This window comes from Geotrypetes seraphini, chromosome 16 (assembly GCF_902459505.1).
Source record: "Geotrypetes seraphini chromosome 16, aGeoSer1.1, whole genome shotgun sequence".
NCBI lineage: Eukaryota > Metazoa > Chordata > Amphibia > Gymnophiona > Dermophiidae > Geotrypetes > Geotrypetes seraphini.
This window is the reverse complement of record NC_047099.1, coordinates 28,987,186-29,005,460: the sequence shown is the minus strand read 5'-3', so window position 1 is coordinate 29,005,460 and position 18,275 is coordinate 28,987,186. Positions and strand designations below refer to the sequence as shown.

At 42.6% G+C, this 18,275-nt stretch overlaps 1 protein-coding gene across 1 annotated transcript; it reads left to right on the top strand.

The window, feature by feature from the left end:
* Positions 1–356: 356 nt before the first annotated feature.
* Positions 357–13,530, top strand: LOC117349790 (vomeronasal type-2 receptor 26-like). Its single transcript, XM_033923384.1, has 4 exons — positions 357–371; positions 706–1,509; positions 5,325–5,448; positions 12,614–13,530. Exons 1-4 carry the CDS (start codon positions 357–359, stop codon positions 13,528–13,530), a joined length of 1,860 nt encoding a protein of 619 aa, XP_033779275.1.
* The last annotated feature ends 4,745 nt before the right edge of the window (positions 13,531–18,275 follow it).

The following is an 18,275-nucleotide window of genomic DNA, read 5'->3' as shown; positions in this document are numbered from 1 at the left end:
ATAGTATCAGGAATATTGTAAGATAATTAGTGTATGGTCTTACCACGGGACTGTTGTAAGTGTAGGAGTGGAAACCCAGGAGCTGATGATGGTGGAAATGAAAATCATATCTAGAGTGTGTCCTTTTGCGTGAGTAGGGGCATTTATAAGGTGGTGTTAAAGGCATAGCAATATAGTTAACAAATGCTCAATGCATGGATTTAAAAAAAAAAGTTTTCCTTTGTTGGAATATGAGAGATATGCCATTATGTTTATCTCAATCAGTTTGTTATAAAATCATTAGGAAATCAAAAGAAAACACTGAGAAATAGTAATTGTATTTTTCCACAGTATACTCCATTTTCCTTCTTAACAAAATGGCTCTTAAATGGGTTGGTATAGCTGCAGGGTCTTGTGCCAATATCTTCAAGCCTGTGATGGTCTCAGAGCCTAATGCAACGAGTTAATTGCAAAGTATAGGATCCTTTTATCTAAAAGAGGGCAAACTGTTCAAAGTCTTGAAGTGAAAAAGGATCACTTTTTATATTAGAAACATATAAATCAAATATGAGGCTCTTGTCTATCACAAAACTAAAGCAAAACAAAGGTTTTACCTTTTTCTTTGGAGCCTGTATATTCAACTGTGTGTCCAATTCGTCAATACGCCCATTTGCTTCAACTTAAATTTGAAGAATTCCCTTGTTTGCATTTTTGTTTTTAATGCAGATCAGTTATGGAGTGATGAATCGACCTTTCAATGACCGAATTGAGTTCCCATTCTTTTATCGCACCGTCCTTAATGGTTATGCTCAAAATCAGGGTTTGATTCAGCTCCTGAATTTCTTTGGATGGAACTGGGTGGGGATTTTCACGTCAGACGATGAGAGTGATCAGAGGGACAGTGAAGAACTGAAGAGGGAGATCATCAGGAGTGGCAATTGTGTAGCTTTTGTGGAAACAATGCCCTTGGTCTACTTCCGTGCAGTGGTACCCGTTCAAAAAATTACAGCAGCTGCTGACAATATCTCTAAGTCATTAGCCAAGATGGTTATTATCTACAGCTCTAGTCGTATTTTGGCATCACTTTTTTGCTACTACCAAATCTTGAGAAACATTAAAGGTAAAATGTGGTTCATCTCTGTTGCCATTTCTTCCCTTAAAAACTTTAACAGACCATTTATGATTCCAGCTTGCGAACCATTGAGTGGATCTCTGGCATTCACCATTGCTAAAGGAAAGATTCCAGGATTCAAAGATTTCCTCTACAGTATCAATCCATCCACATTCCTAGAACCCTCTTTCCTGCAGTTTCTCTTGAAGGAGGCATACAACTGTGATACATCGTCCAATTTATGCACAGGGAAGGAGACACTGTCTAATATTCTACGTTTGAAACTTGATGTGGATAATTTTCAGTTCACTCATAGCCTGTACACCTCGATCTATATCTTGGCCCATGCTTTGCACAACATGTACATAGTCAAATTCCAACATGGAGGGGATCTGAAAATGGAATTCCAACCATGGCAGGTAAAATTCTCCAGACCGATTCTTTTCTAATAAATAATTGGGTAGATATTCAGCAGGGTTGAACTGAGCAGGAGAAGATCTTGTCTGGTTAAAGCCTGCTAAGCTAGTCATCCATCCGTATTCAGCGGCTCTTACCCAGATAGTGCCTGTGAATATCAACCGTAACTACTGCATCACTTTCTGGTTAGTGCTGGGTGGTCCAAAGGCAGAACTGGAGCAGAGTCAGGGTGAAACCTGAAGCTAACTAGTTAGTGGTGATTTCCATCCTGCTACCCCAGTTAGTTAACAGTAAAATTGGGTCAGAAAAAAAGTTCTTCCTAAATTTACCTGGTTAGCTACTAACAAGTTATCTAGTGGGAGGTAACCAGAACACAGATATTCAGGCCCAAATTCTGTAACCAGACATTTTATCCTTTATAGTGCCCCTCTAGCTATACCCCTCAATCCCCTTTTCCTTTAGGAACATGTCCAACCCCTTTTTGAAACCCAAAATCGTACTCTGCTCTACCACCTCCCCCGGAAGCGCATTCCAGGTATCCACCACCCGCTGGCTGAAGAAGAACTTCCTAGCATTTGTTTTGAATCTGTCTCCCTTCAGTTTTCTTGCGTGCCCTCTTGCTTTTGTTTCCGCCTAGAACCTAGATGTAATCCGCCTAGAACCTTTACTTTTGAATGAGCTCTCTCAACACCTGTCTTAATGTTAAACCACAATGACCAAAACCTCGTTTGTAAAAGGCTCCCAAATACAGCGAGGTTAATATCAATATTTTTGATGGTCTGGAGAATTTCAGCAGGGGGGAACCGACCGAAGACTGTAACCCCGGAGAATCAATGTGCTGCGCACCCTCAGGTCAAGAGCACGAGTCCGCTGCTATATCACTTTTTCTCCATTTATCTTTTTTTGAAAAAAAATAACAGTTTTTCATATTTTATTTGATATTGTATCATCCCTATGGCTTAAATGACAAAGTGCAATGACTAATTAAACAATATAAATTAAAAAAAAAAAATAACAACAGAACTAAAAAAGACCTTCCTCTAGCCGTCTTTTGCGTTTGACAGTAAGGGCTCCTTTTACTAAGCTGCGATAGCGCTTTTAGCGCACGCAGAATTTTAGCGTGCGCTAAACCCCCGCTACGCGGCTGGAACTAACGCCAGCTCAATGCTGGCGTTAGCGTCTAGCGTGCGCGAAAATCGCTATCGCAGCTTAGTAAAAGGAGCCCTAAGTGTTCCTTTTTACCTTTCTTCCATTTTCACATATTTGGAGCAAAAAGGTTTCTTGCAACAATTACGTCACATTCTTCTTTCAGCTGGTATTCTGAGGGTGCGCTGCACATTGATTTACCGGGGATACCACCTTCGGTCGGTTCCCCCTACTGAAATTCTTCATTTTGGAAAATCTAAACATTTTTTTCATATAAATCTAACAACTTTAAACACAGAATTTTAATGAACACAGCCCCCCCCCCAAATATTGCTATTAACCTCACTATACTTGGCAGCTTTTTACAAATGAGGTTTTGGTTATTGTTTAAATCCCTTTGAGAGTTTCTGGTATATTTCACAGAGTGTTAATGTTAAAGCACACCTTGAGGTGATGACTGGTTGCCAGATAAAATCAGACACTGTAACATCAGAAACACTTTCCCCATTTATAAGCACTAAGTTCAGTATAGCCCCATCCCACGTGGGTTCCATTTCCAACTGCTGAAACAGTTGTGGTTTTAATATGATCTTTAATATATAACACCACTTCTCCTCTATTTCTTCCTTTCCTGTCTTTCCTAAACAGCTTATAGCCTGGAATAAATATATCTCAGACATGGTTATGCATGAACACTAAATCCAAGTCAGCCTCTTCCATCACAACCTCTAGATCAAGAATCTTGTTTTCCATACATCAAACATTAGTACGAGTATATACTGCTTTCCATACATTGTCCCCTTTTCCCATTTGTGTAGAGGTATTTAGTGATTCACTTATCTGGGGGTTTATACTCACCTGGGAGCTTTGATCACCCTCCCCAACAATTCTAGTTCAAAACCCTCTTCAGTAGACTAGCCAGCTTGCCACCAAAGACACTTCTTCCCTTCTTTGATAGATGTATACCCTCCCTGCTCAAAAGCTCTGAGAAAATCATCTTCTTGATCTAGAAAGTCAAAACACACTTGATGACACCATCCAAGGGACCACACATACATCTCCAGGATGTGAGACATCATGTCTGATCTGCAGATGGACTATTTTGTACCCCTTAGAAGGCATCTCTTTTGCATGTAAATTATGCACATATCTACTCATGGGTGTGACCCCCTTTCATATAGGCGCTAAAGGGAATATATGCACATATAAAATCACAGCTACCACATACGTGGATAAGTACCATGCAGTGGTGTCTTCTACCCGTGCATAGGCTAGTATTCTGTAACACACCAGGTATTCTCTGCCTACCTCTTGGTCTTTCACATCCTCCACTGATTTATGTACAAACATGCACTTAAATTTACAAAACTGTACCAATGTGGTCAATGTGTGCCATTAAAAAGATTTAATTGCATAAAATAGGAGAGTGGTAAATGATATGTTAGCACACAATTTAGTAATTTGAGACCTGTGATTGTAAGTCATCTAGGAACAGAGAAATATCTACTTTACTTGACTATAACTCATGAAATACTACGGAAAAGGCACGAGCTAATTCCACATCTGTGCTTATGTTCATTGGCATTTGATATATCATCCTATCTTGGAGAAGTTCAGGGTAGTATATTTTCCCTATCTGTCCTAGTGGGCTCACAATTTAACAATGATGCCTGGGTGAAGGTTGTCATCTTTTGTTTTTCTTTTCCACTTCTTATAGTAAAGATATTGCATTGATATAGTGAAAGATTTTTCTATATATTTGTAAAGTATTTTTAAATAAAAAATTAATTCTGGATAAAAAAAATACCAATTGTGGACTTTCAACTTTAAGTTTCAGATATAGATTTCTAACCATTTATTTCCATGTGTAGCTTAACCAGTACATTAAAACGGTTCACTTCAAAACCCCTGGTGGACATGAGATCTTCTTTGATGACAAAGGAAATGTGCCCGTGTACTATGACATTGTAAACTTGGTCCAACTGCAGGATGGTTCCTTAAGCAGCGTCAAAATTGGAAGCTTCAATCAATCAGCTCCAGAGGGCCATCAGTTCTTACTGAACTCAAGTGCCATCTTGTGGAATTCATACTTTAACCAGGCTTGTCATTTTCTAATGTTCTTTTTGAGTAGACCATGTCTTTTTGGGTAGACCATGTCATGATGGTTGCAGTTGCCTAGGTCTTGCCACGTCTGAAAAAGTTGAACCAACATTTCAGCCATCATGATGTGGTATGAAGAAATTTGCAACACAATGGTTGGAATGTTGGTTTCATTTATTCAGATGTAGCAAGACTCAGACAATTGCATCAGTCAGAATTCAAGGAGTTTACAATTAGTACACCAAAGGGTCTGATAGCAGAAAGGAAAAAGGCTCTGAATTATTAAGCTATTAAATATTGAGATAATAACGTAGAAACATGATGGCAGATAAGGGTCAAATGGCCCATCTAGTCTGCCCATCCGCAGTAACCATTATCTCTTTCTCTCTCCGAGAGATCCAACATGCCTATCCCAGGCCCTTTTGAATTCAGACACAGACTCTGTCTCTACCACTTCTTTTGGGAGAATGTTCCATGCATCTACCACCCTTTCTGTTAAAAAAAGTATTTCCTTAGTGAAACAATGAGGCCCAGAGTCTTTGGAATATGACTATATTTCTCCTCTTTTCAGACCCCTCGATCTGTGTGCTCTGAGAGCTGTGCTCCTGGATACAGGAAAATTGCTTTACCTGAGAAGCCGGTCTGCTGCTTTGACTGTGTCCCTTGCTCTGCAGGAGAATTCTCCAACACAACAGGTGGGCAAATCATGTCATTTATCATTTTCAGACTATGCATATCCTCTCTATAAGTACAGGCAAGAATACAGGAGCACGCAGGCCAAGAGCCAATCAAATGACAGGGAGACTTGTCTGTCCCTTCAGGTTAAGAAGATGAAGAAGCTAAAAATCTAATATTCAAGAATTTTTCAGCATTAAGAAACAAAGAGTCTTCAAGAACCAGCAGCTAACCCAGAAATGAATGGAAATATAGTCAAGGCTCTTTCATCATTGAGAACACTCTGTAATCTTCATGCAAGTTACCTAATACGTTATTCAGATATAGGCTATAAGAACCAGACTCTTTATAACACAGTGGGGAAAGGTGTAGTCTGCAACCAAGAGGAACAGGGGTTGTTTCTCAACAGATCCTGACAACTTATTCTCATACAATAAAGGCAAACATCCAGCATCTCATATGTTCACATGCAAAAAAATATCCTGGAATCTCTTCAGCAAGGATAATTTCAATATGAATACAGATAAATTCCTGAATTGCACAGTCTTGAAATGAAAGACTGGATACATGTACACTTGCACTGTGGCTCCCACCTATTACCATCAGTGGAGAGATTCATAAGAACATAAGGACATAAGCAATGCATCTGCTGAGTCAGACCTGAGGTACCAGCATGCCCAGCAGTCTGCTCATGCGGCAGCCCAACGGGTCCAGGACCTGTGCAGTAATCATCTATCTATACCCCTCTATCCCCTTTTCCAGCAGGAAATTGTCCAATCCTTTTTGAACCCCCAGTACCGTACTCTGCCCTATTACGCTCTCTGGAAGGGCATTCCAGGTGTCCAAAACACCTTAGGTAAAGAACTTCCTAGCATTCGTTTTGAATCTGTCCCCTTTCAACTTTTCTGAATGCCCTCTTGTTCTTTTATTATTCAAAAGTTTGAGGAATCTGTCCCTCTCTACTCTCTCTATGCCCTTCATGATCTTATAAGTCTCTATCATATCCCCTCTAAGTCTCCTCTTCTCCAGGGAAAAGGGACCCAGTTTCTCCAATCTTTCTCTATATCTTTCTCTTTCTCTCTCTCTCTCTTTCTGTCTCTCTCCGTCTCTCTCTCTCTCTCTTTCTCTTTGTCTCCCTTTCTCTCCCTCTCCACTCTCTCTATGCCCTTCATGATCTTGTAAGTCTCTATGATATCCCCTCTAAGTCTCCTCTTCTCCAGGGAAAAGGGACCCAGTTTCTCCAATCTTTCTCTATATCTTTCTCTTTCTCTCTCTCTCTCTTTCTGTCTCTCTCCGTCTCTCTCTCTCTCTTTCTCTTTGTCTCCCTTTCTCTCCCTCTCCACTCTCTCTATGCCCTTCATGATCTTGTAAGTCTCTATCATATCCCCTCTAAGTCTCCTCTTCTCCAGGGAAAAGAGACCTAGTTTCTCCAATCTCTCAGCGTATGAAAGGTTTTCCATCCCCTTTATCAGGTGCGTCGCTCTCCTCTGAACCCTCTCGAGTAACGCCATGTCCTTCTTAAGGTACGGCGACCAATATTGGACGCAGTACTCCAGATGCGGACGCACCATTGCCCGATACAATGGCAGGATAACTTCTTTCGTTCTGGTTGTAATACCCTTCTTGATTATGCCTAGCATTCTGTTTGCCTTCTTAGCAGCTGCTGCGCACTGTGCCGTCGGCTTCATTGTCATGTCCACCATTATCCCCAAGTCCCTTTCTTGGGTACTCTCATTTAATAACATCCCTCCCATCATATAGTTGTACCTCGGGTTTCTGTTTCCCACATTTAATACTTTACATTTCTCAACGTTGAACTTCATCTGCCATCTCGTCGCCCATTCCCCTAGTTTGTTCAAGTCCCTTTGCAATTCTTCACAGTCCTCTTTAGTCCGAGCTCTACTAAATAGTTTGGTGTCGTCTGCAAATTTTATTATTTCGCACTTTGTCCCTGTTTCTAGATCATTTATGAATATATTAAATAGCAGCAGCCCGAGCACCGAGCCCGCGGGACCCCACTCGTAACCCTCCTCCAGTCCGAGTAGTGGCCCTTCACTCCTACCATCTGTTTCCTACCCGCCAACCAGTTTCTGATCCATCTATGTACATCTCCTTCCACCCCATGGTTCTTCAGTTTCCGGAGTAGGCGTTCATGGGGCACCTTGTCAAAGGCTTTTTGGAAATCTAGATATATGATATCTATGGGGTCTCCTTTGTCCATCCGTTTGTTAATTCCTTCGAAGAAGTGCAATAAGTTCGTTAGGCATGATCTCCCCTTGCAGAAACCATGTTGGCTGGTTATCAGAAGTTCGTTTCTTTCAAAATGTTCATCGATGTTTTCTTTTTTCAGTACTTCTGCCATTTTCCCCGGAACCAAGGTCAGACTCACCGGTCTGTAGTTTCCCGGGTCACCTCTTGATCCCTTTTTAAAGATGGGCATAACGTTGGCTATCTTCCAGTCCTCTGGGATCATGCTTGTTTTCAGGGATAGATTTGCTGCAGTAGTTCCGCTATCTCCTCCTTTAATTCCTTCAGAACCCTTGGATGGATTCCGTCCGGACCCGGGGATTTGTCAGTTTTTAGTTTTTCTATCTGTCTGCGTATATCTTCAAGGCTCACTTCCATGGATGTTAATTTTTCTGCTTGATTTCCATTGAAGAATTGCTCAGGTTCCGGTATGTTGGATGTGTCTTCGTTTGTGAATACAGATGAAAAGAACATGTTAAGTCTTTCTGCCACTTCTTTCTCCTCCTTCACCACTCCCTTCCTATCTCCGTCGTCCAGTGGTCCCATCTCCTCCCTAGCCGGTTGCTTCCCTTTAACATATCTAAAGAACGGTTTGAAATTTCGTGCTTCCCTGGCTAGCCTTTCTTCATACTCTCTTTTGGCTTTTCAAACCACTCGGTGACATTCTTTTTGATACTTCCTGTGCTCTTTCCAGTTCCCCTCAGTTTTGTCCTTTTTCCATTTCCTGAATGAATTTTTTTATTGCCTATCGCTTCCTTCACTATTTTAGTTATCCACACCGGGTCTTTTGTTCAACTCTTTTTGCACCCCTTTCTGAATCTGGGGATATACAGATTTTGCGCCTCGCTCACCGTGTTCTTGAGAAAAGACCAGGCATGTTCTACCATTTGCCATTTTTTGGAAGTGTTCCTAAGTTTCTTTCTTACCATTTCCCTCATTGCTTCGTAGTTTCCTTTCCTGAAGTTGAAAGTAGTCGCTATGGTTCTCTTACAAGTTATTCTACACTTTTCTTGACACTTTTCATATCATTCAAATAAAAAATATCAAGAAAAGTGTGGAATACTTTGGAAGTACCATGGTTCCATATCATTCTCTTCTTGGTTGGGCTGAGAACTTTTCAGTGGACCCTCATAGACCATCTTTGGCCACTATAAGTGGTTTAGCTTGTGCTAATGATTAGTGAATGCTAAATGCTAAGACACCCATAGGAATAGAATAGGCATTTTAAGATTTAGTGCACGTTGTTAGCATGCGTTTTAAATTGGTTACTCCATATTTAGGATTAGAGTCAGTAAATGGCACCCGAATATTGGCACCTAAAAAAATCAGATTGCTGGTGGTTTTTACACCTAATTTTAGCCCAACACTCGAATCATCTAAGTCCAGCTTCCTCATGATTACTTCTGATTAGAGGTTGAAAAGAAAAGGCGAGAGGATGCAGCCTTGTCTTGTACCCTTTTTGATCATGAGCAATTCTATATCTCCATTCCTGGTTCACACTGTAGCTTCTTGATCATAGTAAAGTGATCTGATTAACCTGATCAGGTGCTCTGGCACTCCTACCTCACTCAGTGCTTTTCAAAGCTTGTCATGCTCAACACAGTCAAAAGCCTTGGTATAATCAATAAAGCACAGGCAGATCTTCTGGTACTCTCTCACCTTTTCTATGATCCATCTCACGTTTGCAATGTGATTTTGGGCCCCTCTGCCCTTGCTATAGAAATGTTAAATATCTGTTGCAGCATAGAAGGATGCTACATTGAAGAAACAGGCCAGATGCTAAATACAAGGATTAATTTACACAGATATCATATAATTGCAGTGCCAAACAGAATATCTTCTCTATGGGACAACACTTAGAAAACTAGAACACTGCATCAGTGATATTATGGTGAGAAGTCCATTTTCACTATGCCAGTAAAATAAGTCTTTTTCCCTTTTTGATATGCAGGTTGTGTATTAATGTTATTATTAGTATTAGCACACTTTATCTGCACCAATGGGAACATTTATCACCTCCTATTAAGGAGCCGCTAACTGCTCTCACATTAGGTCTGAATTATTCAGGTAGCACAAGACTATTATACAGCATTACTTCAGTAATGCATTCTTTGACCATGACAGGCCCGCTCCCAAAAATAATTTTTGACAAAAAAAAAATTAAAAAATCATGCACTTAAGCCCGTAGAGGGGCATTTTCAAAACATACGTCTAAGTCTGATTTGGACATACGGTACAAGACGTCCAAAATCGGCAATAATAAAATGCCTATTTTCAAAACACAAACCACCATATGTCTAGAATTCTTTTTAATTTAAATCCTGTATCTGGATGTCCAGACTACTGGGACACCCAGACCACCAATACCACATTTTTGATCAAAATTTCATCCAAGTTCCAAGTGCCCAGAACAAGACCATTTGGATGTGGGAGGGGCCAGTCCTGTAATGGACTGTCCACTCAGACATGACAACAGAGCAATGGGGCACCATAGAGGGCTCTGCTGTGAACTTCACAAAATGGGTTCAAGATAAACATCTCATCAGAACTCCATTATAGGTTATGGTGGGCCCCCCAAAACCCACGATACCCACCAGTCTACAACCCCAATAGCCCTTATGGCTGCAGGTAGCACTATAGGGTTTTGGCCTATAGGGTTTTGGTGGGATCACATTTTCTACCATAAATGTAGTGGTTAGAGTGGCTTACGGGACTTGCTACTCCTCTCTATGGTTCACTAGCTCACCCACCAGGCTACTTAAGACACCTGTGTGCAGATCTACTAGGCTTTCCAAAACTAGGTGCTGATGTTCTGGAGATAGGAATGTACATTTGTATTCTGATATTTGTGGGTGTAAGGGGATTAGTGAGCACCGGAGGAGTTACCTTGATGCATGCAGTGGTCACCTGGTCAGTTTGGGAAACTTTGTGTCATTTAGACCCTTCTGAAACAGGTCTAGTTCCAAACGTAGAAGTTCCATCCAGCATAAGAACATAAGAACATAAGCAATGCCTCCGCTGGGTCAGACCTGAGGTCCATCATGCCCAGAAGTCCGCTCACGCGGCGGCCCAACAGGTCCAGGACCTGTGTAGTAATCCTCTATTTATACCCCTCTATCCCCTTTTCCAGCAGGAAATTGTCCAATCCTTTCTTGAACCCCAGTACCTTACTCTGCCCTATTACGCCCTCTGGAAGCGCATTCCAGGTGTCCACCACACGTTGGGTAAAGAAGAACTTCCTAGCATTCGTTTTGAATCTGTCCCCTTTCAACTTTTCCGAATGCCCTCTTGTTCTTTTATTTTTCGAAAGTTTGAAGAATCTGTCCCTCTCTACTCTCTCTATGCCCTTAATGATCTTGTAAGTCTCTTTCATATCCCCTCTAAGTCTCCTCTTCTCCAGGGAAAAGAGACCCAGTTTCTTCAATCTCTCAGCGTATGAGAGGTTTTCCATCTCTTTTATCAAACGTGTCGCATGTCTTGAAAAATGTTTGATTATCGCTGCAAGGCATCCATGTCTAACCCACCCTTGTGACCGCCCAAAGTCCACCATGCCCATCTTGTGCTCTGAATGTACAGAAGTTGGAACACCTCGCTAGACGTACAAAAAGACAGTTTTGATTATCAGCACTTGGATATCCTGGTGATTAGGACATCTATTTTTTTTTTTAATTATGGGCCCCATATTATATAAATGGCGCCTAAAGTTAGGCATTAGAAGGTGCCCTACCAGCATCTAACTTTATTGGTAAAGACCATTTACAAGTGTTTTTAAACATTGTTTAAGAAAATAATGTAGGTGACTACAAGCACCTAGAAAAATAGCCCCTTCATCGTGTCTACAGAGGTGCCTTAGAACGCCTCAGGTCAAAGTATAGAAAAATAGAAACATAGAAATAGACGGCAGATAAGGGCCACGGCCCACCAAGTCTGCCCACCCCAATGACCCTCCCTATCTATCTTTGCGGATAGATCCCACATGTCTATCCCATTTGACCTTAAAATCTGGCACGCTGCTGGCCTCAATAACCTGAAGTGGAAGACTATTCCAGCGATCAACCACCCTTTCAGTGAAGAAGAACTTCCTAGTGTCACCGTGCAGTTTCCCACCCCTGATTTTCAACGGATGCCCCCTTGTTGCCGCGGGACCCTTGAAAAAGAAGATATCTTCTTCCACCTCGATGCGGCCCGTGAGATACTTGAATGTCTCGATCATATCTCCCCCTCTTTATCAACTAGGACACCATTAGCATTATTCGCGTGTCTCTTACTATCCCTAGACCCAGAGCTACAGCGTGTACCTGTCCCGGACTCCCCATGACTACAGTGTGCTCCTATCCCAGACTCGGTAAGGTGTGTACCCTGTGGGGGTATTCCCGTTTGGGCTACTTGAGCTCCTTTAGTGCATTTTGCAACGTGACCTTAGGCATTCTGAGGCACCTCCATAAATACGATTCTTGTCAAAGGTAGGTGCTGGAAAGGCAGGCCTTTAAAACCCCGACTTACATTTCTGGCGCCACAATTCTGTAAATGATGCTGTTGGGTGACTGACACGCAATTGGCAGCCATTTCATAGGTGGCCGCTGATAACGGCGCTGTTTACAGAATCCAGCCCTTAGTGCATGGCAAATGGTAAATAAAAAGAATATGCTCCAACACCTTTTGTGGTAAGCTATTTTTGCTGCACTAAGTGCACTTTGGGACTTAGCATCTTTTAGTAAAAGGACCTCTTAACTTAGTTTTGTTTAATAACAACACCGAATATTAGCATTTTCCAACTGAATGACAAGCATCATCTCTAATTTTGCAGATAAATTTTGTTCAGCCAATGAGTTGACCCAACAGAATTTGTGTAGTCAGCAGAAAAGGGTAATTCAAAAATAAAAATGTGTCCAGATAATCAAGAAAGTAAGATGTAAAAAGACATTTTATTTTCCACAGATGCAGAGAATTGCATGAAGTGCCCTGAAGATCACTGGCCAAATGAGAAGCAGGATGACTGTCTCCCAAGAACCATTACTTTCTTATCCTATGACGATCTGTTGGGTGCAGTTTTGGCTTCTATTGCTATCTTCTTCTTCCTAATTAGTGCCCTAGTTCTGGGAATCTTTATTAAATTCAGGGACACACCTTTGGTGAAGGCAAACAACCGAGATCTCAGCTACATCCTCCTCTTCTCCCTCATGTTAACTTTCCTCTGCTCCTTGGTGTTCATTGGTCATGCTGGTAGGGTGACCTGTCTTCTCAGACAAGCTGCTTTTGGGATCATTTTTACCATTGCTGTTTCCTCTGTATTGGCAAAAGCAGTTACAGTTGTCATTGCCTTCAGTGCTACCAAGCCGAGTAGCAAGTTAAGCAAGTGGGTAGGGACAAGAGTCTCAAGCTATCTAGTCCTTCTCTGCTCCTCTGGTGAAATTGTGATATGCATTTTATGGCTGCTCATCTCTCCTCCCTTCCCGGAGTATGACACAAAGACTGTAACTGGGCAGATGATATTACAGTGCAATGAAGGGTCCACCATTGCATTTTATAGTGTGATTGGGTACATTGGTTTTCTGGCTTTTCTAAGTTTCATCGTGGCTTTTCTCGTACGGAAGTTGCCTGACTGTTTCAATGAGGCTCAACATATCACTTTCAGCATGCTGGTGTTCTGTAGTGTCTGGGTGTCCTTCATCCCGGCCTACCTGAGCACCAAAGGCAAATACATGGTGGCCGTGGAGATATTTGCCATCCTGGCTTCCAGTGCTGGACTACTGGGCTGTATATTCATCCCCAAATGCTACACTATTCTTCTCAGACCTGACCTGAACACGAGGATGCACTTAACAGGGAAACATCATTTAACAAAAAGCAAATAAAAATTCCATCCATATGACATTGGTGTTCTCACCTCTGTACACAAATGCATGTTATTTTCAAAGTTTTTAAAAATAAGTGAGTTTAACAATCTTTAGGGCTCATTTACTAAGCTGCAGTAAGTGCTACTGTGCTCTTATCACAGCTCAAAATGGCCTAACATGGGAAATGCTGAGGCCGATTATGTAACTGCTAAATCAGCGCACGCTAACCAAGCTCTATGTTCAAACAATTTTTATTTTCAAAAGTGAAGAACAGCCAAAACACACTGAACGGCACATTATCAAATAGGAAGAATTGCTGTCAAAAAGTACGAAAAACACAAATAATAAAAAAAATCACATCGATATATAGCGGCGCTAGAAAAGGTTCAAAGAAGAGCGACCAACATGGTAAAGGGGATGGAACTCCTCTCGTATGAGGAAAGACGAAAACGGTTAGGGCTCTTCAGCTTGGAAAAGAGACGGCTGAGGAGGGAGATAGGATTGAAGTCTATAAAATCCTGAGTGGAGCAGAACGGGTAGAAGTGGATCGATTTTTCGCTCCGTCAAAAGCTGCACCAGCGGTTTTTGCGCACACTGCTTTGCTGCGCACGCTAGACGCTAACGCCGCCATTGAGCTGGCGTTAGTTTTTACGCGTAGCTAACCTGCAGCACCTGCTAAAAACGCTATCGCAACTTAGTAAAAGGAGCCCTAGGAGGGGGGGGGACACTCGATGAAGCTACAGGGAAATACTTTTAAAACCAATAGGAGGAAATATTTTTTCACTCAGAGAATAATTAAGCTCTGCCGTAGGTTGTATTTTTATATATTTGCAATTAATAATTTAATCTTTATTAATAAAGATTAAATTAATAAGGATTAAATTATTAATTGCAAATATTGTTGAATGAAGGCATTATAAATTATCCTTTATATCCGCTATTCCCTTGTTTACAGATATTTAGTTGTGGGTTGGATAATCTATAAATTGATCCATGTGTGTAGTAGATTGTGATAAGAGCAGATAGTCTGTTATTGAGAAAGACATAGGGGAAGCCACTGCTTGCCCTGGATCGGTAGCCCTTAGGCCCATCAGTGTGTATCCCAGGATGTACCGGAAAGGGGAAGGCCTGTCATTTTGGAGTAGTGGGCCTGTGAGCTGGAGGGATGGGGTAAAGGTGGTGCTGAGGTGGTGTCAATAAATGGTAACCCTAGATTTTGGTCATCCTGATTCTCCCGTCAGAACCCTAGTACTGAGGGAGACTACTGAAATTTCTGACAGCTTGTGGATGGAAAGTCCATGAAGGTTTGCTAGAAGGACAGACAGCAGAGGGTTCCAGCTTGGCGAGAAGATAGCATGGTCCCAAGCCCTACCCAGTTCCACCCAGCCCTGCCCTGTTACACCCATGTCATGCCCCATTCCACCCCAGCCTCGCCCACCAGCCCGCCCCCGCAACCTGCTCTCGGTTTCGGGACTGCGTCAGGAGGGCATCTGGGCGTGTGCCTAGGCAACATGGTGACATCACATGCTTTGCACATGACGTCACTGCTCTGCATCCGCACGTGTGCAGATGTCCTCCCGACGTGGTCCCGAGGCGGAAGCTTTTCAAAACCAGTACAAAATGCAGGGTTTTGAAAAGCCTGTCTGGATCCCTGGACATATCCTCTAAAAAGAGGATATCTCCGGGAAAATTTTGACGTCTGGTAACCCTATCCCGGGCTGAGGAATGTAGGTGGGTCTTGGAGATGCTCATCAAGAAAATAATTGGAACTTTGCTCTTCTAAGGGCGTCAGCAGGAGAGGACAGGACAAAGACCGTGTGGCAACCCATCTCAAAGGGGTAACTGTGAGAGCGAGACCTGCATGGAGTGTTTCCTCTTGGTGGGAAAGATAGAGTGGATCCGGGCGGTGACGGGACTAAATCGCGCGAGACAACGACGCGCCAACAACTGAGCGCAAGGTTGACGGCGCGCCGAAGAAAAGCACTATTTTAAAGGGCTCCGATGGGGGGTGTCGGTGGGGAACCCCCCCACTTTACTTAACAGACATCGCGCTGGTGTTGTGGGGGGGTTTGGGGGATGTAACCCCCCACATTATGCTTAAAACTGAACTTTTTCCCTAAAAAACAGGCAAAAAGTTCAGTTTCAAGTATAATGAGAGGGGTTACAACCCCCCAAACCCCCCACAACGCCAGCGCGATGTCTGTTAAGTAAAATAGGGGGGTTCCCCACCAACACCCCCCCGTCGGAACCCTTTAAAATAGTGCTTTTCTTCGGCGCGCCGTCAACCTTGCGCTCAGTTGTCTGCGCGCCGTTGTCTCCCGCGATTTTGTCTATGAACCATCCGGGCTGAGGAAGGAGGGTGAGACCTGGAGCCGTTCACCACTTGTACAAAAAGATTTGTATGAAGAGTTTAGAGAATATAATGAAAGAATTCTTAAATTGGCCACAAAAAGCTTGAAAACAGTTTCAGCATTCAGGAAGTGTTTCTGATGTCTCTTTTCTGTATTTGGACGTTTTCACATCACTGTCGTACACTTTTGTATTTTATCTGGTTGTGACCTTTTTCACTTTCAATAAAAATAAGTTGAAAAAAAAAAAAAGATTGTGAATTAAATCTGCAATCAAGTTTCAAGTACAGTTCCGTTTACCAATTGCACCCTGGTCTCTGTTCATTCTTTGACAATAATAATAATAATAACTTTATTTTTCTATACCGCCATAGTCAGGCGACTTCTAGGCGGTTCACATTGAAAGAAGACTGGACAGTCAGCGAATGATAAGGAGCCTAAAATAGAAAAGTTACATAAACAAGGTAACAGTTGTTATCCAGGGACAGCAGGCAGCTATTCTCACTAATGGGTGACGTGATCCAACGGAACCCCGATGCAGACACCTCACAAGCAGTCTTGCTTGAAGAAACTCGAAGTTTCGAGTTGCCCGCACCGCGCATGCACGAGTGCCTTCCCGCCCAGCACAGGGCGCATCTCAGTTCAGATAGCTAGCAGAGAAACCAACCCAGGGGAGGCAGGTGGGATGTGAGAATAGCTGCCTGCTGTCCCTGGATAACAACTGTTACGGTAAGTAACATTGCTTTATCCCAGGACAAGCAGGCAAGTATTCTCACTAATGGGTGACCTCCAAGCTAACCAAAGTGGGATGGTGGGAGAGTTGGCAACTTAGGAGAATAAAATTAGCAATACTGTTTGGCCAAACTGTCCATCCTGTCTGGAGAGGGGAGACATGATCGAGACGTTCAAGTATCTCACGGGCCGCATCGAGGTAGAAGAAGATATCTTCTTTTTCAGGGGTCCCACGGCAACAAGAGGACACCCGTGGAAAATCAGAGGCGGGAAACTGCACGGTGACACCAGGAAATTCTTTTTCACCGAAAGGGTGGTGGATCGCTGGAATGGTCTTCCACTTCAGGTGATTGAGGCCAACAGCGTGCCTGATTTTAAGGCCAAATGGGATCGACACGTGGGTTCTATTCGCAAAGTAAAGGCAGGGGAGGGTCATTAGGGTGGGCAGACTGGATGGGCCTTGGCCCTTATCTGCCGTCGATTTCTATGTTTCTATGAGAAAGCATCCAGACAATAATGAGAAGTGAAGGTATGAACCGAAGACCAAGTGGCAGCTTTACAAATCTCCTGAATCAGTGTCGATCTGAGGAAACCTACAGAAGCTGCCATTGCTCTGACCTTATGGGCTGTGACTTTACTGTGAAGGGGTAATCCAGCCTGGGCATAGCAGAAAGAGATACAAGCCGCCATCCAGTTGGAGATGGTACGCTTAGAGATAGGACGTCCCAACTTATTCGGATCAAAGGAGATAAAAAGTTGAGGAGTTCTGTGCGGTTTGGTGCGTTCCAAATAGAAAGCCAAAGCACATTTACAGTCCAGAGTATGAAGAGCTGATTCTCCAGGGTGAGAATGAGGCTTTGGAAAAAACACTGGAAGAACAATGGATTGGTTGAGATGAAATTCAGAGACAACTTTAGGAAGGAATTTCGGACGAGTGCGAAGCACCACCGTAAAAGGAGAATCCGCAACCAATGCTTGGAGCTCACTGACTCGAACAGAAGTGAGGCCAATGAGAAACACCACTTTCCAAGTGAGATACTTAAGTGGAGCCCTGTTGAGAGGTTCAAATGGAGGCTTCATGAGTTGAGAAAGGACGACATTGAGATCCCAAACCAAGAGATAAGGTAGTGGCTGTGTGGTGACTGAACATGGGAAAGTGATCCTTCGGCCTACCAGGAGGAGCTAACTGCTGCCTGAGACTGTGTGTGAGTGAGACCAGGGTTACACAGTGAAGAACACTGATCTAAGGCATCCCTGATATAATTACTTGCTGTGAATTTCTGACAGAGCGTTTTCTTCCAGTTTCAAGGAGATAGAGTCCTTCCTTAGTTAAACACAATTCAGTGGAATATAGATTACAGAACAGACCTTATCTCAAAACACATTTAGGATTTGTGTTCAACCCCATTAATTTTCTGTAATGACATATAATATTATATAATTAAGCTTGCTATCCAATTAATAAGAGATCTGGTGAAATGCGTAATCATAGCTGTGCATAAGTTTGCATCCAATTAGACCATCCTCTAGGACCAAGTGTGGAACTACTTATATCACTGGCTGACTTGCGTGTCCATTTGGATCAAGAGGGAAATGCCTGATTTCACAGGAGCTGTCAATTAACATTGCAAGACAGATTCTGCTTTTTTTTCTGCTCACAGTACAAGCACCTTGTGTCCCATT